Source organism: Mirounga leonina, unplaced genomic scaffold (genome assembly GCF_011800145.1).
Source record: "Mirounga leonina isolate KUSES-001 unplaced genomic scaffold, KU_Mleo_1.0 Mir_151, whole genome shotgun sequence".
Classification (NCBI taxonomy): domain Eukaryota; kingdom Metazoa; phylum Chordata; class Mammalia; order Carnivora; family Phocidae; genus Mirounga; species Mirounga leonina.
The window spans coordinates 33666031-33683413 of NW_023270377.1; the positions used below are offsets into that span (position 1 = coordinate 33666031).

Consider the following 17383-nt stretch of genomic DNA (forward strand, 5'->3'; position numbering starts at 1 on the left):
CCCAAGCTCTTGCTTTTAAACATCTCTGTGTAATCTCTCCAGTGAAGCCTTTCAGCAGCCTCACCAAGAGGCATATCTGAATTAATAAAAGCTAAGAAAAGCTGGATACAGCATAAACTGGCAAAACATAAAGGGCACAATAATTAACCTGTTGAAAAAGGCTTTGAGTAGCAGATTCCCCCTGCCAAAGCACAGAATTCTAGAACAATTTTTTTTTTTTAAGATTTTATTTATTTATTTATTTATTTGACAGAGACACAGCGAGAGAGGGAACACAAGTAGGGGGAGCAGGAGAGGGAGAAGCAGGCTTCCCGCAGAGCAGGGAGCCCGATGTGGGGCTCCATCCCAGGACCCTGGGATCATGACCTGAGCCGAAGGCAGACGCTTAACGACTGAGCCACCCAGGCTCCCCTCTAGAACAATTTTAACAAGATGAAGTGTTTAACAACAACTAGCCCTGTTGAGAATAATTAAAATTTGAAAAGATGAAGAAAAATACTGTGTTCTTGGGTGAGTGGACTGAATATTATAAAGGTAGCAACTCCTCCCAAATTAGGATGTATTAGACCTATAAATTAATCCAAACAGATGATTTTTCTTGTGTTTTAAATTTGACACAAAATGCAGTTTCTTAAAGAAGGAGGTGAGACTAGCAAAGTCTTTTTCTCCCAAGAGCAATGGCACTTCTAGTTAAGATGGTACAATACTTTTCACACTTTAATGATGAATTTTGTTACTCTATAAAGGTGCTTTGTATACCTGAAGATTAGCATTGCATTAATATTGAAATGTGCATTAAATGACTAATCAAAGTTTCTATGGAATTGCAACCAAAAAAGTCTCATTCAGTCTTACTGTGCTTACTGTTAATGGACTAGTGCAAGTTGCTGTGTATAGCGTTGGGAATCTATGCAACATAAGTACTCTCAACATTAAAGATGACTCGCAGTGCTCTAAAGCAAGTAGTTTTTAGTTTGGCATACCCTAAATGTCTGTGTACTAGCCTCCACTGTTTTGTTTTGTTTTTTTTTTTACTGCAATTTTGTTTCATTCTGCAAACTCCAATATCATTTAGTCTCTATTTGGTATGAATGTGATCAAAAACTTTAACCAACCTTTAGCTGTGGAGTCACTGGCAGTATCTAGTTATAATGTGGCCATTCAGATGATCCAAATATGCTTATAGTGCTTATTTTCTAGATTATCTTAAAAATGTAAATGTAAAGGATTAAAGTTTTTGCCACACCAAAGGACTTCTGGAAATCTTAGTGTGGGTGAGATGCTTTCAGCCCTAATCCACTTTGTACACTTCTGTCAAAATTGATATGTAAGAATATTTATGTACAATTTTAACAATTAAAATTGGAAGTAATATAAACATCCAAAATGAGTAGGGCAATGGTAAGTTTGTGGTACATGATAGGTGGGCAGCCATTAAAAATTTAGGAAGACTTCTTAATGATACAGGAAAATAAGTGAAAGGTGAGATGTAAAATAGTGTATACTATATATAAATGCATGAATTTGTGTTTCCACCTTGCTTCATTGACAAAGATTTGCAAAGGCAGCACACAAATATTTCCACATCAAATGTTAGTGGCTGTTATTTTAGGGTTATGACATTAATATTTTCCTCTGTACATTTTATTATATATTCCACATTTTCTAACTTGAACAACCCTGTAGCCTTAAAAAAAACTCCTAGATTTTCCTTAAAAGGAAATTTTAAAAAGCTTCTCCTTTTTAAGTAGGCCAGGATAGGATGTTCCCTGGAGAAAGGAACAGAAGAAAATACATACGGTTTAAACCAAGTATTTCACATTATCTTTGTCTATTTTACTGTTGTCTTTTGATGTTAACGTTCTGGATTTGAATTCCTGTTTTGCTTTTTCCTTAGGGGGATTTTCAGGCTACTAATAAAGTATCAGCTGGATAACCAGGATAACCCTTCTTACATTGGTATTTATGATATTAAATCGTGTGTGACTTTTGTTTCCCCCCATAAATTCCTTTTTCTGGAATCTAGGAATAGCACTGCAGTGTTTCACAGTAGCAGATACATGGTTTGCTCCGGGATCAGTTTGTCTGCCACATGGCACATTTTCAAGAAGCCCCCCAGAGACACTGCTGAACAGGCCGTTTGCCAGTGCACGCCCAAAGACACATTTGGCCTGTTTTTACATTTCCTATGGTAACTGTGGATGTGTGTCTACCAATTACATATATTTCATATGCTGGGCATCTTAGCAGATTTTCTTCCCCTTAGGTAAAAATGTGTTAATTTAGACAAAGATTTTAATAATCGCGCAGCTCTCTTGACTTACTAGTTCCTTCTTTAAAAGTCAACTTTATTCATGCTGTTTAAAGCTGTCCACAAGATTTGTTTTACTTGGTCACAGATGACTGCTTTCAGCCAGTCAGTTCCCTTTAAGATGTAAGCCACAGCGTATAATACTTAAGTGTTCTCTAGTTTTGCTTCTTCCAGAGGTACCTTTTTTTTTTTAATCAATACTGACTGACTGCTTTGACATACTATGGCAACAGCTTGTGTTCTTTGGTATGGGTACCCATGTGTGGGGTCATGTCTTAAATGCTGACTTATATTCACATCTCCTTTTGAACTCTCTAGGATTTTCTTTTCAAGACTTTTACCAACAGTGTCGAGAGGCATTCCTGGTCAATAGTGATCTGACACTTCGGGCCCAGTTAACGGAATTTAGGGACCACAAGCTTATAAGGACAAAGAAGGTGAGAGTTTTGCTATTACAGCATTATATGCTAGGATTACCTTATCTCTTGTTTACTTAAGGACACGTATGCCTTTGACTCAACTTTGACAATAAAATGCAGGTTCCATGATGGGCCACAAGGATCCATTTAGGGGGTGTGCCATTTGAGTTCTACAGAAAGAGATAAAGTAGAAGTACTCAGCTTCAGAGCAGAAAACTTAAAGAGTTCTAGTTCAAGAGTAATAGGCCATTAGAAATAGGAGTCAAATAATTCTATTCCTTTTTCCCCCTCTTCCTTCTACCACATTCGTTAATTGGGTCTATATGGAGCACTAAGTATTAGGATATAGTAGTAAGCAAAAGCCTAACTCCTTTCTGATAGAGCTTAAAGTCTAATGGAGGAGATGGACATTTGTCAAATAATCACACACACGTAAAGCTTTAACTGTGGTGTCCTATGAGCAGAAAGACACATGGTTCTGAAAGACGTCAGAGTCACATTAGACCACTGAGCTGAGATCTAGAGGGAAACTGGGAGATAACTGGTCAGAGAAAAACTGAAAGGCCAGTGTGCCCTAAGACGAGGCTGAAAAGACAATGACGTAAAGGCTAGCCCACACGCTACTTTTAGGCCAAGGAAAGGATTTTAATCTTCATTTGAAAATTAAGGGAAGTCATTAAAAAAAATTGTTCTGACTCTGGTACGGAGAATGGAATGGAGTAGAGTGGAGTAGGGATTGCTAAATGTCAAACACACAGAGACCAGCTAGGGAGGTGTGTTAGTAGTCATAGTTAGTAGGAGTAGTAGTTAGAGCTGATGGTAACTTGACTAGGATGAAGACAGAAAAGTGGTTGGAGATCAGATACACTTGAGAGGCAAAACTGACAAGAATTGATAGATTGGATATGAGCACCAAGGGAAAGTGTCAAGAATGATTTCTGGTGTCTGGCTTGCATAACCAGAGAAATGGTGAGATCACTGGATGAGAAACATTTTTGGGGAGACAGATCATGAGTTCCTGATTGTAGTGTTTGGACTTACTCTGTTTGAGGTTCTTTTGAGATTTCCAAATGGAGATGTCAACTAGGCAACTGGGTTTCCTAGGAAAAGAAACCAGAGGAAAGATCTGAGCTAGAGCTAGATTAATCTCTGTGTATTTAGGTTGTAACGAAAACCAGGCATTGGTAGGAGAGAGATTAGAGGCCAGGAACTAAGCCTAGAAGTGTGACATTAATGGCCAAGAAGAAGATAAACGTGTAGAGGCAGGAGAAATAGCCAGACAGCCAGAAAGAAAACCAGAATATGATGTCATAGAAGCTAAGAGAAGCATGTTTTAAGAAAGAACAGTCAGCTGTGTCAGGTTCTGCTAAGAGGCCAAAAAGATGAAAACTGAAAATATGTATTGGATTCAGGAGTAAGGAATTCCTTGGTGGTCCAAACAGAAGGTCTTTTAATGACATGATAATGGTGGTAGTATCTAGGTTGGACTGGGTTGAGTGAAAGGTGAGGAAACGGACACCAGTAATTATTGACAACTCTTCTGGAAAGGTACAGAGGTTGGGTGATAGAAATGAGAGTTTAGCGAGGGTTATTTAAAAAGGGCAGCACCTGGCTGGCTCAGTCAGTAGAGCATGTTACTGTTGATCTCAGGGTCGTGAATTCCAGCCCACGTTGGGTGTAGAGATTACTTTTTAAATTTTTTTTTAAAAGATTTTATTTGAGAGAGAGCTTGAGCAGGGGGAAGGACAGAGGCAGAGGGACAAGCAGACTTCCCACTGAGTGGGGAGCTCAGGACCCTGCGATCACAACCTGAGCAGAAGGCAGATGCTTAACTGAGCCACCCAGGCACCTAGAGATTACTTTTTTAAAGGGGCGGGGGGGGGGGGGGGGGGGGGGGTGTGGGGGGGGGTGGAGATACCTGGATAAAAGAACAGAGAAATCAGTAGGGTAAGATTCTAGAAAGAGGAGGGTAAAGAGATCTACTCACCCTCTAGTCTTCTTTTCTACTATGAAGTGGTTTAACTATAAACTCAGTGTATTTAAACAGATAACCCTACGTACCCTTTTGCCTTAATCTTTACATTTCTATATTTCTATAAAATAATAAATGGTTCACCTATATCGCTTTACAAATGACTAACACCCAGGGTATTCTCACTTCTTTTAGGGAACTGATGGAGTGGAATATCTATTAATTCCTGTGGACAATGGAACACTGAGTGATTTCCTGGAAAAGGAAGAAGAGGAGTCTTGAAGTTGTCCTTTACTCTTGAATCTTTTGTGGAAGGAGGGGTTGTACCCCAGCTGCCACTCCTCTAGTCTAAAGTGTTGTGTTTACATCTAACATTAGACTCTTCCAGTGTACAAGACTGAAGATGGGAGGGGAGGAATGTCATCAGTTAGAACCTTGATTAGCCTGGCTGGTGTACCATCTCTATACTATGCAGCGGTCCTCAAGTTGGAGAAAACGTGCCTTTCATTCATTACCTCTCTGGAGACTTCTTGCTGGAATGAACAGTGTGCTCAGGGACTATTTGGAGCTGGATGTTTTTGAATTCTTTTATACTGGAGATATTATTCCTAATTTTTTGAGGGCCTTTTAAACACTCCCAGAGCTGATTGTTTGCAAATGTGTTTGTTCCAGAGCATGGAAGTACAAAAACAGTGACATCACATAAATCTATTTGCTGTTCTGTCAGAGCTGATGAGTGTAAAGAAGGCAGATCATCTTCCTGTTCTTAAAAGGCTTAAAAAAGGTGTGTAAGACTGGGGAAGAGTAGGTGATCTAGCTTTCTCCTTTTGGATTTAGACTCCATGCTGGTGGGGTGGGGGAAGAGGGAATGACCCTCTTCAGTTGGGATAGTGGGAAAAGCATAATGAGCATATCGGGTGTATACCCACCTTAGAAAGCACATGAACAATAATCGTGATACTTGGAACAGCCAACATCTGCGCCATCACCTTCATGACACAAGTAAGAAGCCAGGCTACAGAAACACAGTCCTGAATTACATTTTAGGCATTGTTTTCAAGACAATAGGAAAAAAAAAATGTAATTATTCTTGCATTGACATTTTTCTTCAATAACTTACGAGTAGCATATTAATGGCTGATTTTAATCTTGACTTCTCTATCAAGTAGACCCAAAACTCACTGTAAGATGTTTCAGTTTTTTTCTTAAAGTAACAATTTCAAGCCCTCTAAATATTTACACGAGCCTTTTTCCTTAGGAAAGAGAAAAAGGCTAACTTTGGCCACTGCTCAGCTTATAGTCTTCACATACTCTCTAAAATACTTCATACTTGGAAATGAAATTTTTCAATAAAATATCACTGTAATTGAAACTGCTGATGCGGTACATACTTTATCTTGTAAAGCCCTTTCATGAAACTGTTTCCCAAAATGCTCAGAATTTAAGTCTTTTCTCTTTGTGGCATATAATTTGTTAAATCCATGGATAAGGGTTTAGTCATATATAATCAAAATATTTTAAAAAACTAGTACACGAATTTGATTCTAAAAATTTTTGTTACCAAAGGATATTCAATAAAAAGTGAGTTTCCTTCCCCTTCACCGATCCCGTCCCTTACGCAACCAGTGATAGTTTATTCCTCCAGAGGTATTCTATGCACACGGAAGGGTATGTGTCTGTATCTCCTTTTAAAAACACAAATGGTAGCATATGATATGTGCTCGTTTGCACCTTGTTTTTGCTTAATATATCTAGTTTATAACTTGTAGTATAAAAAAGTATATAAAATCTTTAATGACCTAATATGCAAATTTTGCATTTGCCCCTAAATATCTACTGGTTTATTTTTATAATTTTCGTGTCCATACTACTAATAAGCAGTATGTGTCAACAGTCTATTAATAAAAAGCCAATTTGGATAGAACCACTTTTTTATAGTACTGGTTTTTTACTAAAAATATTTTTAAGTCCTTCAAAAATTTATAAGTGCATCTTACAGATCTGAAGATCTGTAATTCTGCTAATTATTCTACACTCTTCATTAACTTGTTTCAGTATCAATGTTCCTTATACTTTTACTGGTTAAAGAGCTTGACTGCTAAGGCTCCCAACTTCTGTTACTTGCTTCTGACAGGAGTGAACAGACTGAAAACCTTGAAAGATTTTTCTGACTGCTCTTAATAAAATGGCCAAATCGGGGGACCTGGGTGGCTGAGTTGTTAAGCGTCTGCCTTCAGCTCAGGTCATGATCTCGGTGTCCCGGGATCGAGCCCCGCATTGGGCCCCTGCTCCACGGGGAGCCTGCTTCTCCCTCTGACTGCCGTTCCCCCTGCTTGTGCTCTCTCTGATGAATGAATAAATAAAATCTTAAAAATAAATAAAATGGCCAAATACACAGGCCCAAAAAAGGCACAGGGGATGTCGAACAGGCATTCTTGCACCCTATAAAAGTTGACATTAACACTGCATTCCCGATGCAGAGAGTGCTAAATCAGTTCTTGAAATACTGTAGAAACTGATTTTCTTAGCATGTTTGTCATTTTAATACATGAACATTCATATAAAAGATGAGTAAGTTTAGAGAATGGTTCATAGATTTTGCTTCTCTCTTTTTAAAAAACTTACTTGAGAAGTCTACTTTTTTTCCCTCTAATTCAATGTGGAGCCAGTAGCATTGTTCAGAGTGTTTATTCTAGGAGGTGAGCAGACTCTTCCAGCTTAGTCCTGAGTAACCATCAGAGATGACAGTCAGGAGGGTCTGCCTTATCAGACTGTGTGGCTCCTAAAACCGAGGAATAAAAAAAGAAGTGTTACGCAAATGACTTTGTTCTTGGGCTTTCTGTGATCACTTGACTTCTCCCTGAGGAGAGTCTCCTACATTTTGGTCTTTCAAACTGCTGTTGGAACATTTTCGTTCATGTGTGTTGAACACCTCCTACGCAGACGGCTCTGTGCTAGATAGAGGAGTTGCAAGGAATACGAAGGAAGAAATGTTATGGGGTGTTAATAGCATTAAAGGTTCCAGTATTCTTAGTATGCTGAAAAGAAGTCCGAAATAACTGATGCTACGGAAAAGGGAACTTTAAACGTGAGGCGGACAGAAAGCTCCTCGGCACACGCTCTAACAACGTGGGACACAGCAGCACACTTGGGCCTTGCGCCCGCCCGCACACTCGTCACCGCCTTCACTTCTGCTGCCTGACATGCGGTCCTTGAAATGGCAGCAGCTGCAGCAGCTTTCCCTCGGGAACACACAAGTGCTGGGGCCCCACTCGGGCGTCTGAGTCGGTCTGCATTTTTTAAACTACGTCTCCATACATTCTTCTGCACGCTGAGTTTGAAAAGCAGTGAGATATACGACTAAACAATCAACACCTTAAAGTTATCAGTTCAGAAAATCTGCCAAGTGAAAATAAAGAATTCATCTTTGGTGACACTTTATTTTTAAAAAACTACAGAGGACATATTTGGGGGTATTTTTAGTTATTTAGAAACGCTAGCATGCCAGTAAAAAAACTTTAAAAATTGCTGTAACAATGGCATTCTTTAACAACAACAACAACAAACCAATTTGGCAATAAGCATGTCCAATCATAAACAAATTCTTTGATCCATTAAATCCCTTCGAAACTCTAACAAAAGGAATTTAATCCACAACCTTCAGGATGAGTAACTGTTAAAGGTGAAATCATGTCCTAACTCCAGTGTGCCACAAAGGAAAAAAAGGTTTAAGCATCACTGCCCCCAAGCTATTTCTTAAGCATCATCTCTGACCATTATCCTTCCTGCCTCCCGCTTTCTGCCCTGACAATAATGGATGACTTACTTGGGCTTTTTCAATGCACTGAAAAAGTGCTGTTTCTCTATACTTAGCGTTTGTTCAAGCTGTGCCTCCTGACTGAATTCTACCCCCTTGCCCCAGGAAACCTTCCCTGTAAGCCCTCTGCGTATCTTTAGCATAGGTAATTACAGTAAACCCTTAAGTATCATCCAAACTTCTGTCCTATTCTCCCCACATCTCCATGGGCCCGGCACATAGAACACAGCAATGACTGAGGCAAATGCCACCAAGAGTCTCTCAAAGCTGTCTGCTCTCCCATTGGCTCGACTTTGATGTCGACCATCCCTCATCAAAGTTTTCTCCTTGGCTTCTGATGCTTTGCTGATTCTCCTCCCACCTCCTCTCCTGGCTCCTCCTCCAACCCTCGAATTGGGGGCATTTCTTAAGGCTCGGTCCTATTGGTTATTTCTGTGGTGAATCAACAGTATTACAGGTGAACCACCACGAATAATTTGTAAGTTAGGATCCCAAATCCTCCAGGAGACGACTGGTAGGATAAGGGTCCTACAAGAGAAATAAAATTCTTCCCTTTCTCATCTTACACAGTATTTTAAAAGACTGGCTTTTGTCATTACCAAAGGAAAAATCTCAGCAGAGAAACTGGAAATATATATAGAAGAATTCGAAAGAAAAAACTCCCATACCACCCAGAGAAAATCCCAGCTAAAATGGATTTCTTTTTCCTTCAGGATTTCTTACATACCTCCTGTATCAGGTTTCTCGTCAATGTTCATTAAGAAGTAGTTAAGAACACAGACTCTGGAGCCAGACTACCTGAGTTTGTGTCCAAACTCCCGTCATTTCCTAGCCATGTGGCCTTGGGCAAACTCCTTAACCTGTTTCAGTTTACTCATCTGTAAAATGGAAATCATAATACCTATATTCTTGTTTCTCAAGATTGAATGTGTTTATAACATACCTGAGAATGCCTAGCACAAAGTTAATATTGTATGATAACTGGGATTATTCTAAAAGCTAACCATCTTTTTATATTACTAATAAAATTCCATGGGTGTTATACATAAACAATGAATCATGGAACACTACATCAAAAACTAATGATGTAATGTATGGTGATTAACATAACATGATAAAATATTACTAATAAAATTCCAGGTGAGTTACCTAAAAAGCAATAAAACAATAGTCATGAATAATGATCTATATTAAAAAACAAAAAAAAACATAAAACCTCACCCTGATTCTGAAATTTAGGTGAAAGATTAGTGATCTGAGAATGGGAACATAGACGTTATCACCCCCTAGAGGCTACTACCTAGAAATAAGTGTTCCAATCTCAAGTTAAACTAACTGAGGGCAGAGAGATCTAGAATGACACATCCCATCTCTAAGTAAGCTAAGGAGAAGACTGCTTGAGCAACTCACCCAGAATGTTAAGTAAACAGATTTCAGTGGATCTCTCCTGGAGTTTATAATGAATATATGCTTTACACTGTATAATCATCTTAATTCATCTTATAATGAATACTTGTTCTTGAATGGTAGTTATGTTATGGTTTTTACCATATGAGCTACAGAACATTTGGTGAAGCAGATTTACAAACCAGAAATAATGTACATTCTAAGACATTCTTCCAGGAGGATTCTAACTCCACTGATTCATGTTATGCATTCAAGTTGGGAGGCAATCGATTTGCAGAGTGTCATCCTGTTATTCCTGTATGCTTTATACCACATGAAGAGGGTCCCTGTCTGTCTCTGACAGGATAATATTAATCTTATTCTCCAAGTGAGCACCCAGCATATCTCGAAGATCAGAAAGAAAGCCTCGTTCAGTGTTGCTATGTTCACAGAGGATGACATTTATTCCTTGGGATGCAGCATCCAGAACATCATGATGGGACATCTCACCTGCCAACAAAGGAAAGAGCAAATACTTAAATATTAGACATGGAGTCTGTAGAATGCTGAACCATAAGTCAGGTACAGGTTTTCTTACATGTCCTCCAATTTAGAAAGAGACCATCCCACTGAGAATTCCAAATTCTTCCTCCTTGGCCTGCTCAAGACAAGTTTCTAAAGCCGCATATACAACAGTTTCTAACACTGCCAGAACCAGACCCATAAGGACACCCATTCCAAGTGTTTCCATTAGTGGTGCCTGGGGGGCTCACTGGTTAAACTTCTCTCTTAATCTCAGCTCAGCTCTTGATCTCAGGGTTATGAATTTGAGCCCTGCATTGGGCTCCATGCTGGGCCTGGAGCCTACTTTAAAAAAAAAAACAAAAACAAAAAATGTTTCCATTATAAAATAAGTGACCACTGTTAAGTAAACTGGGGCTTTCAGAAAACTCTCTCGTATAAATATTACATAACAAATATCTCCAGAAAATCCTAGGTATACTTTCCAAAGACTCCTTTATGCTTTGTGAACACCAAAATTTTCAGTATAAAACTCTAGTCTAATTCATAGAGATGAAATGAGTTTAAGATTATTTCTAAATTAAAGACAGGTAAAAAAATAAAAACAGGGCATTTATTTTCCTTTGACTAAGGCAAAATTTCTAGAAATTCTGAAGTTACTGGCAGAAGAGGATCTCATCTTTTATAAAAAGATTTTGGGAAAACTCAAGTGTTTTGAATTTTTAAAAAACCCCATTTGTGAATCTGATGACTTCAAATTTAACAGCAAAAAGACACTGCACAATTTGGCTTGTTAATAAGCATAATTTTGAAATATGTTTAGAGCCCTAAAATTTAGCATTAAAAAATTAAGAAAAAAAGGTTTTTTTCCCTGAGAAATTTTCAATCCCCCACACTTCCCCCTGCTCCCCAATATATGAAATTTCATAATATGGGATAGTTCTTATTCAAGCACCTTTTAAAATGTCTTTTTTTTTTTAAGATTTTATTTACTTATTTATTTTAGAGAGCGCGTGAGCGGAGGGGCAGAGGAGGAGAGAGACTCTCAAGCAGACTGCCTGCGGAGTGCGGTGCCCAGCCTCCCAACCCTGAGATCATGACCAGAGCTGAAACTGAGAGTCAGATGCTTGACTGACTGAGCCACCCAGGCGCGCCCAAAGTATCTTAATCTGTAACAGTGAAATATTTTAATCTGTAATAGAAAAAAAGACCCTAACGGGCCCAGTTAGAAGGCATGCTTCAGGAGAGACAAGTCTGGTGGCCTAGACGGTTAGAAATGCTCTAAGGAGAAGGTGTGAAAGTGGAGGAGTCTGCAAAGACTCTGCAATAACAGCTGAATAATAGTTGAATAAAAGCTAAAAGGGAAGGGAGGCCTAGCTCGGGATGGTAGCTGTGGGAAAGAAAGAGCAAATGAGAGCGAATTTATATTTGCAAGGAGCGAGCACCCCAACTGCTGGTCCTTCCCCAACATTGCCCTTAATGACCTGATACTACCATGTTCCGCTCAAGGGAAGGGTGATGGACATCAGCAGAGGCCTGTGTATGGTCTCTGAGCTGGGTACTTTTCATCCCTAAAGTTATACTCAAAGTGATACCTCAAAGATCACAGACGACCAAGGTCAGCCAGGTAAGACACTTTGTATTTCCTCAAGTAACCAGATAGGAAGGCTATTTTAACAATTCTGAATTACATTAATTAATCTTTGCACATATTGCTTAATAGTTAAAAAAAAACTAGTTTTAAGAAAGTCATTATTTATGAGAAAACAATCACATGCCCCAAACTGAGAGATATGCCACAAAACAAATGGTCTATACTCTTCAAAAATAACAGTGCTCTGGACAAAGATGCATTCTAGATGCAGTGATCAGGGAGGGACTAGATACCAATCAGAAAAAGAAATGCTACAATTCTGATCAATTGGCAAAATTTAAATACAGACTACATATTAAATAGGTGTTTTAACAATATTAAATTCCTGTATTTCATCACTGTGCATGGTCATATAATGTCTTCATCCTTAGGAGACCTATGCTGATGTATTTAGGGATAAGATAAAAGGTCATGTATACAATTTATTATAAAATGGTTTTGGGGGAAACACATAAACAAATATATATATATACACACACCCATAGATACTTATACACACACATACATACATACACATATATGTATGTGACACAGAATGTGCAAAGGTAGCAAAATATAACCATCAGTAATCTTTATTATTCATTTATTTTTTTAAGTAGCTCCATGCCCAGTGTGGAACCCAACACAGGGCTTGAACTCATGACCCTGAGATTAAGACCTGAACCAAGATCAAGAGTCAGACATTTAACTGACTATGCCCCTATAACCATTAGTAATCTTAAGTGAAGGGCATACAAAAGTTCACTGTACTATCCTTGCAACTTTTCTACAGGTCTGAAATTTCTTCAAAGTAAAATGTTATAATTATATATATATGTATTTTTAAAGATTTTATTTATTTGACAGAGACACAGCAAGAGAGGGAACACAAGCAGGGGGAATGGGAGAGGGAGAAGCAGGCTTCCTGCAGAGCAGGGAGCCCGATGCGGGGCTCGATCCCAGGACCCTGGGATCATGACCTGAGCCGAAGGCAGATGCTTAACGACTGAGCCACCCAGGCACCCCTTATATTTTTTTTAAGATTTATTTATTTAACAGAGAGAGAGAAGGAGAGAGCAGGGAGAAGAGCAGAGGGAGAGGGAGACAAGCAGACTCCCTGCTAAGCAAGGAGCCTGATGAGGGACCTGATCCCACAACCCTGAGATCATGACCCAAGCTGAAACCAAGAGTCAGACACTTAACCAACTGAGCCACCCAGGTGCCCCTACAGTTAATTTTAAAATAGTCATGGGGAGCCTGGGTGGCTCAGCTGGTTGAGCATCCGACTCTTGGTTTCAGCTCAGGTCATGATCTTAGGATTGTGGGATCGGCCCCCAGGTCAGTCTCTATGCTCAGCAGGGAGTTGGCTTGAAGATTCTCTCCTCTACCCCTCCCCTGCTCGCTTTTGCTCTCTAAAATAAGTATTTAAAGAATTAAAACAATAAATACTAAAATAATTATATAATGCTATAAGATATTCTGTCAAATTGCTTATCCATTGAAAGTTTTTTTTTCTTTTTTTTTTTTTTTAAGATTTTTATTTATTTGACAGAGAGACACAGCGAGAGAGGGAACACAAGCAGAGGGAGTGGGAGAGGGAGAAGCAGGCTTCCCGCTGAGCAGGGAACCCGACGCGGGGCTCGATCCCAGGACCCCGAGACCATGACCCGAGCCGAAGGCAGACACTTAATGACTAAGCCACGCAGGCTCCCCTGAAAGTTTACTTCCATCTGGTACAAGTTGGAGGGCTTATAAAAATTTTCCATCTTTAGAAGAATAGAAAACAGGTAATGGTCATGTACATTTTTAGTAAGTTCAGAGCAATTACGTCAGGCTTGCTCAGATGATGCACTTCTATACTTCCGGAAGTGACAATGTTAAGTTCAGCAGCCTCTGAAGGAGGGTGTGCTAGATAATAAGGGGCATGGACATGGGAGGCAGGAGAGGAGTAATAATGCAGAGGCTTAGGAAGTAGCTATGGGAAAGGCCAGGGGGTTAAGACCCTGGATTCTGGTCCTAGAAGTCAAAAAAGTAATTTTTTTTTAAAGATTTTATTTTTAAGTAATCTCTGTACCCGACATGGGGCTCGAACTTACAACCCCACGACCAAGAGTTACATACTCTACTGAGCCAGCCAGGTACCCTGGAGAAAGTAATTAACTCCCTCTCTCCTAACCCTAAGGAGGAACAGAGTTGGAAATGCAGGTGGTATCAGCAAGTGTATCAAGAGCCTCCAAATACTTTGAATAAGAGGCCATGTTATCTATTAGATGTTATCCGCTAGGACAGAATGTCAAGCCTGGGTGCCAAACAATTACTGTCCAATAGAAATGCATCCTAGAGGTGAAGGACAAAGCGAGAGGGATTGGAGAGGAAGGCATGCCCATCAGGGCAGAAGCCAGACAGTGACGGGAAAAGCTTCTCTGAGGAGGTACCTGAGCTTATCACTAGAAGTATAGAGAAAGGGGCAAGAAAGGCATTCCAGCCGGAGAAAACAGCGTAAGCAAAGGCTGCATGGAAGAGGATGAACGTTCAGGCTTGACCAAGACACATAAAGGAAATCACTGAAGGCTTTGCAGCTAGGATCATATTATACCCCATCAAATTTGTACTTGTGAACAGCAGTTAATTTGGGGGGTGTATGTGGAAGACTAAAATTAGGGACTTACCAAAGTAATTCAGGTAGGAGATGATGCCTGAGTAGAGATAAGAGGAAAGACTCTATGAAGATTCTGGAGCTAGAACTGACAGGAACTAATGATTGGCTCTAGGGCTGAGTAAGAACCATTTGCTGGCTAAGGTGGAAGGGTAGAAAGTGTCCCATTAAAAGAAATCATGTGTAGGAAGAAGACAGGTTAAATAAATGCTCAACATCAGTCTTTTAGATAATCTAATAATAAACTGCAAAATGATTTTTTTTCCCCCCTACAAAGAATATGATCTGTCTCCAATTTCAGGGTGGTTCCTGTTTAGTTCAGGTTCAAACAACAGTTATCAGATCCATTTATATACCAAGCGCTGTCCTAAAATCCATTTTTTATCTTGTAAAACATACACCAAGGTTGGGAAAGGATACACACAAAAAAAGAAAAGGAGACCCAAAGGCTGTCCTACCTGTGAGGTAAAGGTCGGCCTCCATCCCCTGCAGCACCGTGCTCCCAGAACCAGCGCAGAGGGCCACAACTTTGACTGGAGACTCTTCAGGATAAAGGAAACAAGAAGACCAATATTTTACAATTCCCCTTCATTTTAGCATTATAATTTGCACCAAGAATCCTTCACGTAATGCAGATTTCAGTCCTGGTCTCATCACCAGTACCTCAACTTTGCTAACTGAATTTTAAAAAGTAACAAAACATGTCTTCATAGAAACAAGCAGATTATTCTTTGGTATTGCATAAATAACCCAACACAGGGCTGTTCTTTCCTCAGATGTACGTGCTGCACAAGCCCATGTCAGGTAGCACTGAACAGTGCTCACTGCGCAGCTCTAGGCTTTATCCCTGCTGCGAGGTGAAGTGACCTCTCCTGGGTTTCCATGCAACAGTGAGAGGTAGGCAGGTACTATCTCTGTTCTCAGGTGAGGAACCAAAACAGCTAGTTAAAGGAATGCTACAAGTTGATTTGACATACATTTTTAAATATATTTACTCTAAAAGAACAACCTCTGAAGAGTTGAAGAGTAAAATAACAGAAACTTTGAAGCCCAAATCCAACAGGTATTTAGCCCTTAAGGCTTCTAGAATGGACACCTCATTAGTGGTCACTACATTAGAGGTATTTTAAAGATTTATTCATTTGAGAGAGAGAGAGCGTGTGTGTGCACGTGTGACCGGGGTTAGGGGCGGAGGGAGAGAGAATCCTCAAGCAGACTCCCCACTGAGCGTGGAGCCTGATGCACGGCTTGATCCCAGGACCCTGAGATCATGACCTGAGCTGAAATCTAGAGTCAGACGCTCAACCAACTGAGCCACCCAGGCACCCCCTGGGGTATTTTAAAAGAGGGGTTCTCTGCATGGAGAGCCCCGGGATCCCCAGCTCTGTACCCACTTCAGCTACAGCTGTCCTGCGAGGGTGCCCCTGCATAAAGCACCTTGGGACCTCCCCAGCCCACTCCCCACCTCTGCTCCAGCTGCCCCACTGAGGCACCCCCTGCACAGAGCACCCTGGGACACTCGGCTTACACCCACTTCAGCTTCAGTTATCCTGCCAGGATGCCCTCTACACTGAGAGCCGAGGGACACCCCAGTGTGCACGCACTTCAGCTTCAGCTGTCCTACCAGGGCATTCTCTGAGAGCCTCAGGACCATCCTGGTCCATGCCCACTTCAGCTCCTGCCATCCCACTAGGATAGCCCCAGCACAGAGTGCCCTGGGACTCCAAGATCATGCCAGACACGGCTCCAGCCAGCCAGCCAAAGTCACCGGGCACATACAGCCTACACAGGGATGATCATACACAAGACCATCCCTTCAAGTTTAGGAGAAGTAGCTGTTCCGCCTCATTCATAGAAATGAACACAGAAAGCCAAGCAAAACAAGGAGACTGAGGAATAAATTCCCAATGAAAGACGAAACCTCAGAAAAATAACTAAATGAAACAGAGATAAGCAATATGCCAGGCAGAGTTTAAGAAATGGTCATAACGATGCTCACCAGACTGGGGAGAAGAGTGGAAGAACTCAGTGAGAACTTCAACACAGAGACAGAAAACATAAAGAACCTATCTGAGTTGAAGAATATAACTGAAATGAAAAATACACTAGCGGAAATCAACAGATTAGTGGATGCAGAAGAATGGATCAGTGATCTGAAAAACAAGGTGATGGAACACACCCAACCTGAACAGCAAAAAGAAAAACATTTTTTTAACGAGGATACAGTAAGGGATCTCTTCAACAACATCAAGCTAACAAACATTAGCATTACATGGGTCCAAGAAGGAGAAGAGAGAAAGAAAGAGGCAGAAAACTTATTTGAAGAAATAATAGCTAAAAACTTCCCTGATCAGAAGGAAACAGACATTCAAGTTCAGGAAGCACAGAGAGTTCAAACAAAATGAACCCAAGGAGGTCCATACCATGACACATAATAACTGAAATGTCAAAGACTAAAAGAGAATTTTATCAGCTGATTTTCAGCAGAAATTTCGCAGGCCAAAAGGGAATGTTCATGATATATTTAAAGTGCTAAATGGAAAAAAACCTACCACCAAGAATAATCTACCCAGCAAGATTATCATTCAGATTTGAAGGAAAGATAAAATGAGCTTCCCAGACAAGCAAAAGTTGAAGGAGCTCATCACCATTAAGCCAGACTTACAT

General features: G+C 40.2%; 2 protein-coding genes across 12 annotated transcripts in view; one reads left to right on the forward strand and one right to left on the reverse strand.

Annotated features, from left to right (window-relative positions):
- Positions 1 to 6626, forward strand: part of ORC2 (origin recognition complex subunit 2) — a 47958-nt gene extending 41332 nt beyond the window's left edge. For 4 of the 5 annotated variants that reach the window (XR_004679621.1, XR_004679618.1, XR_004679620.1 and 1 more), the window contains exons 16-17: positions 1898 to 2748; positions 4898 to 6464. Coding sequence is in view for 1 of the 5 variants with exons in the window: in XM_035007415.1 (XP_034863306.1) it covers positions 1898 to 1959; positions 2630 to 2748; positions 4898 to 4984 (268 nt within the window). In the remaining 4 variants the exon portion in view is untranslated. Of the gene's footprint in view, positions 1 to 1897; positions 2749 to 4897 lie in introns of all 5 variants that reach the window. The other variant, XM_035007415.1, reaches the window with a different exon arrangement.
- Positions 6627 to 7355: 729 nt separating this feature from the next.
- The window catches only part of NIF3L1 (NGG1 interacting factor 3 like 1), a 43269-nt gene continuing 33241 nt past the window's right edge, over positions 7356 to 17383 (reverse strand). For 5 of the 7 annotated variants that reach the window (XM_035007422.1, XM_035007421.1, XM_035007420.1 and 2 more), the window contains exons 6-7: positions 15175 to 15258; positions 7356 to 10415 (exon numbers count right to left, since the gene is read on the reverse strand). In XM_035007422.1, coding sequence (XP_034863313.1) covers positions 10231 to 10415; positions 15175 to 15258 — 269 coding nt within the window. In that variant the 3' untranslated portion in view covers positions 7356 to 10230. The remainder of the gene's footprint in view (positions 10416 to 15174; positions 15259 to 17383) is intronic. The other 2 variants (XM_035007423.1, XM_035007424.1) reach the window with 2 other exon arrangements.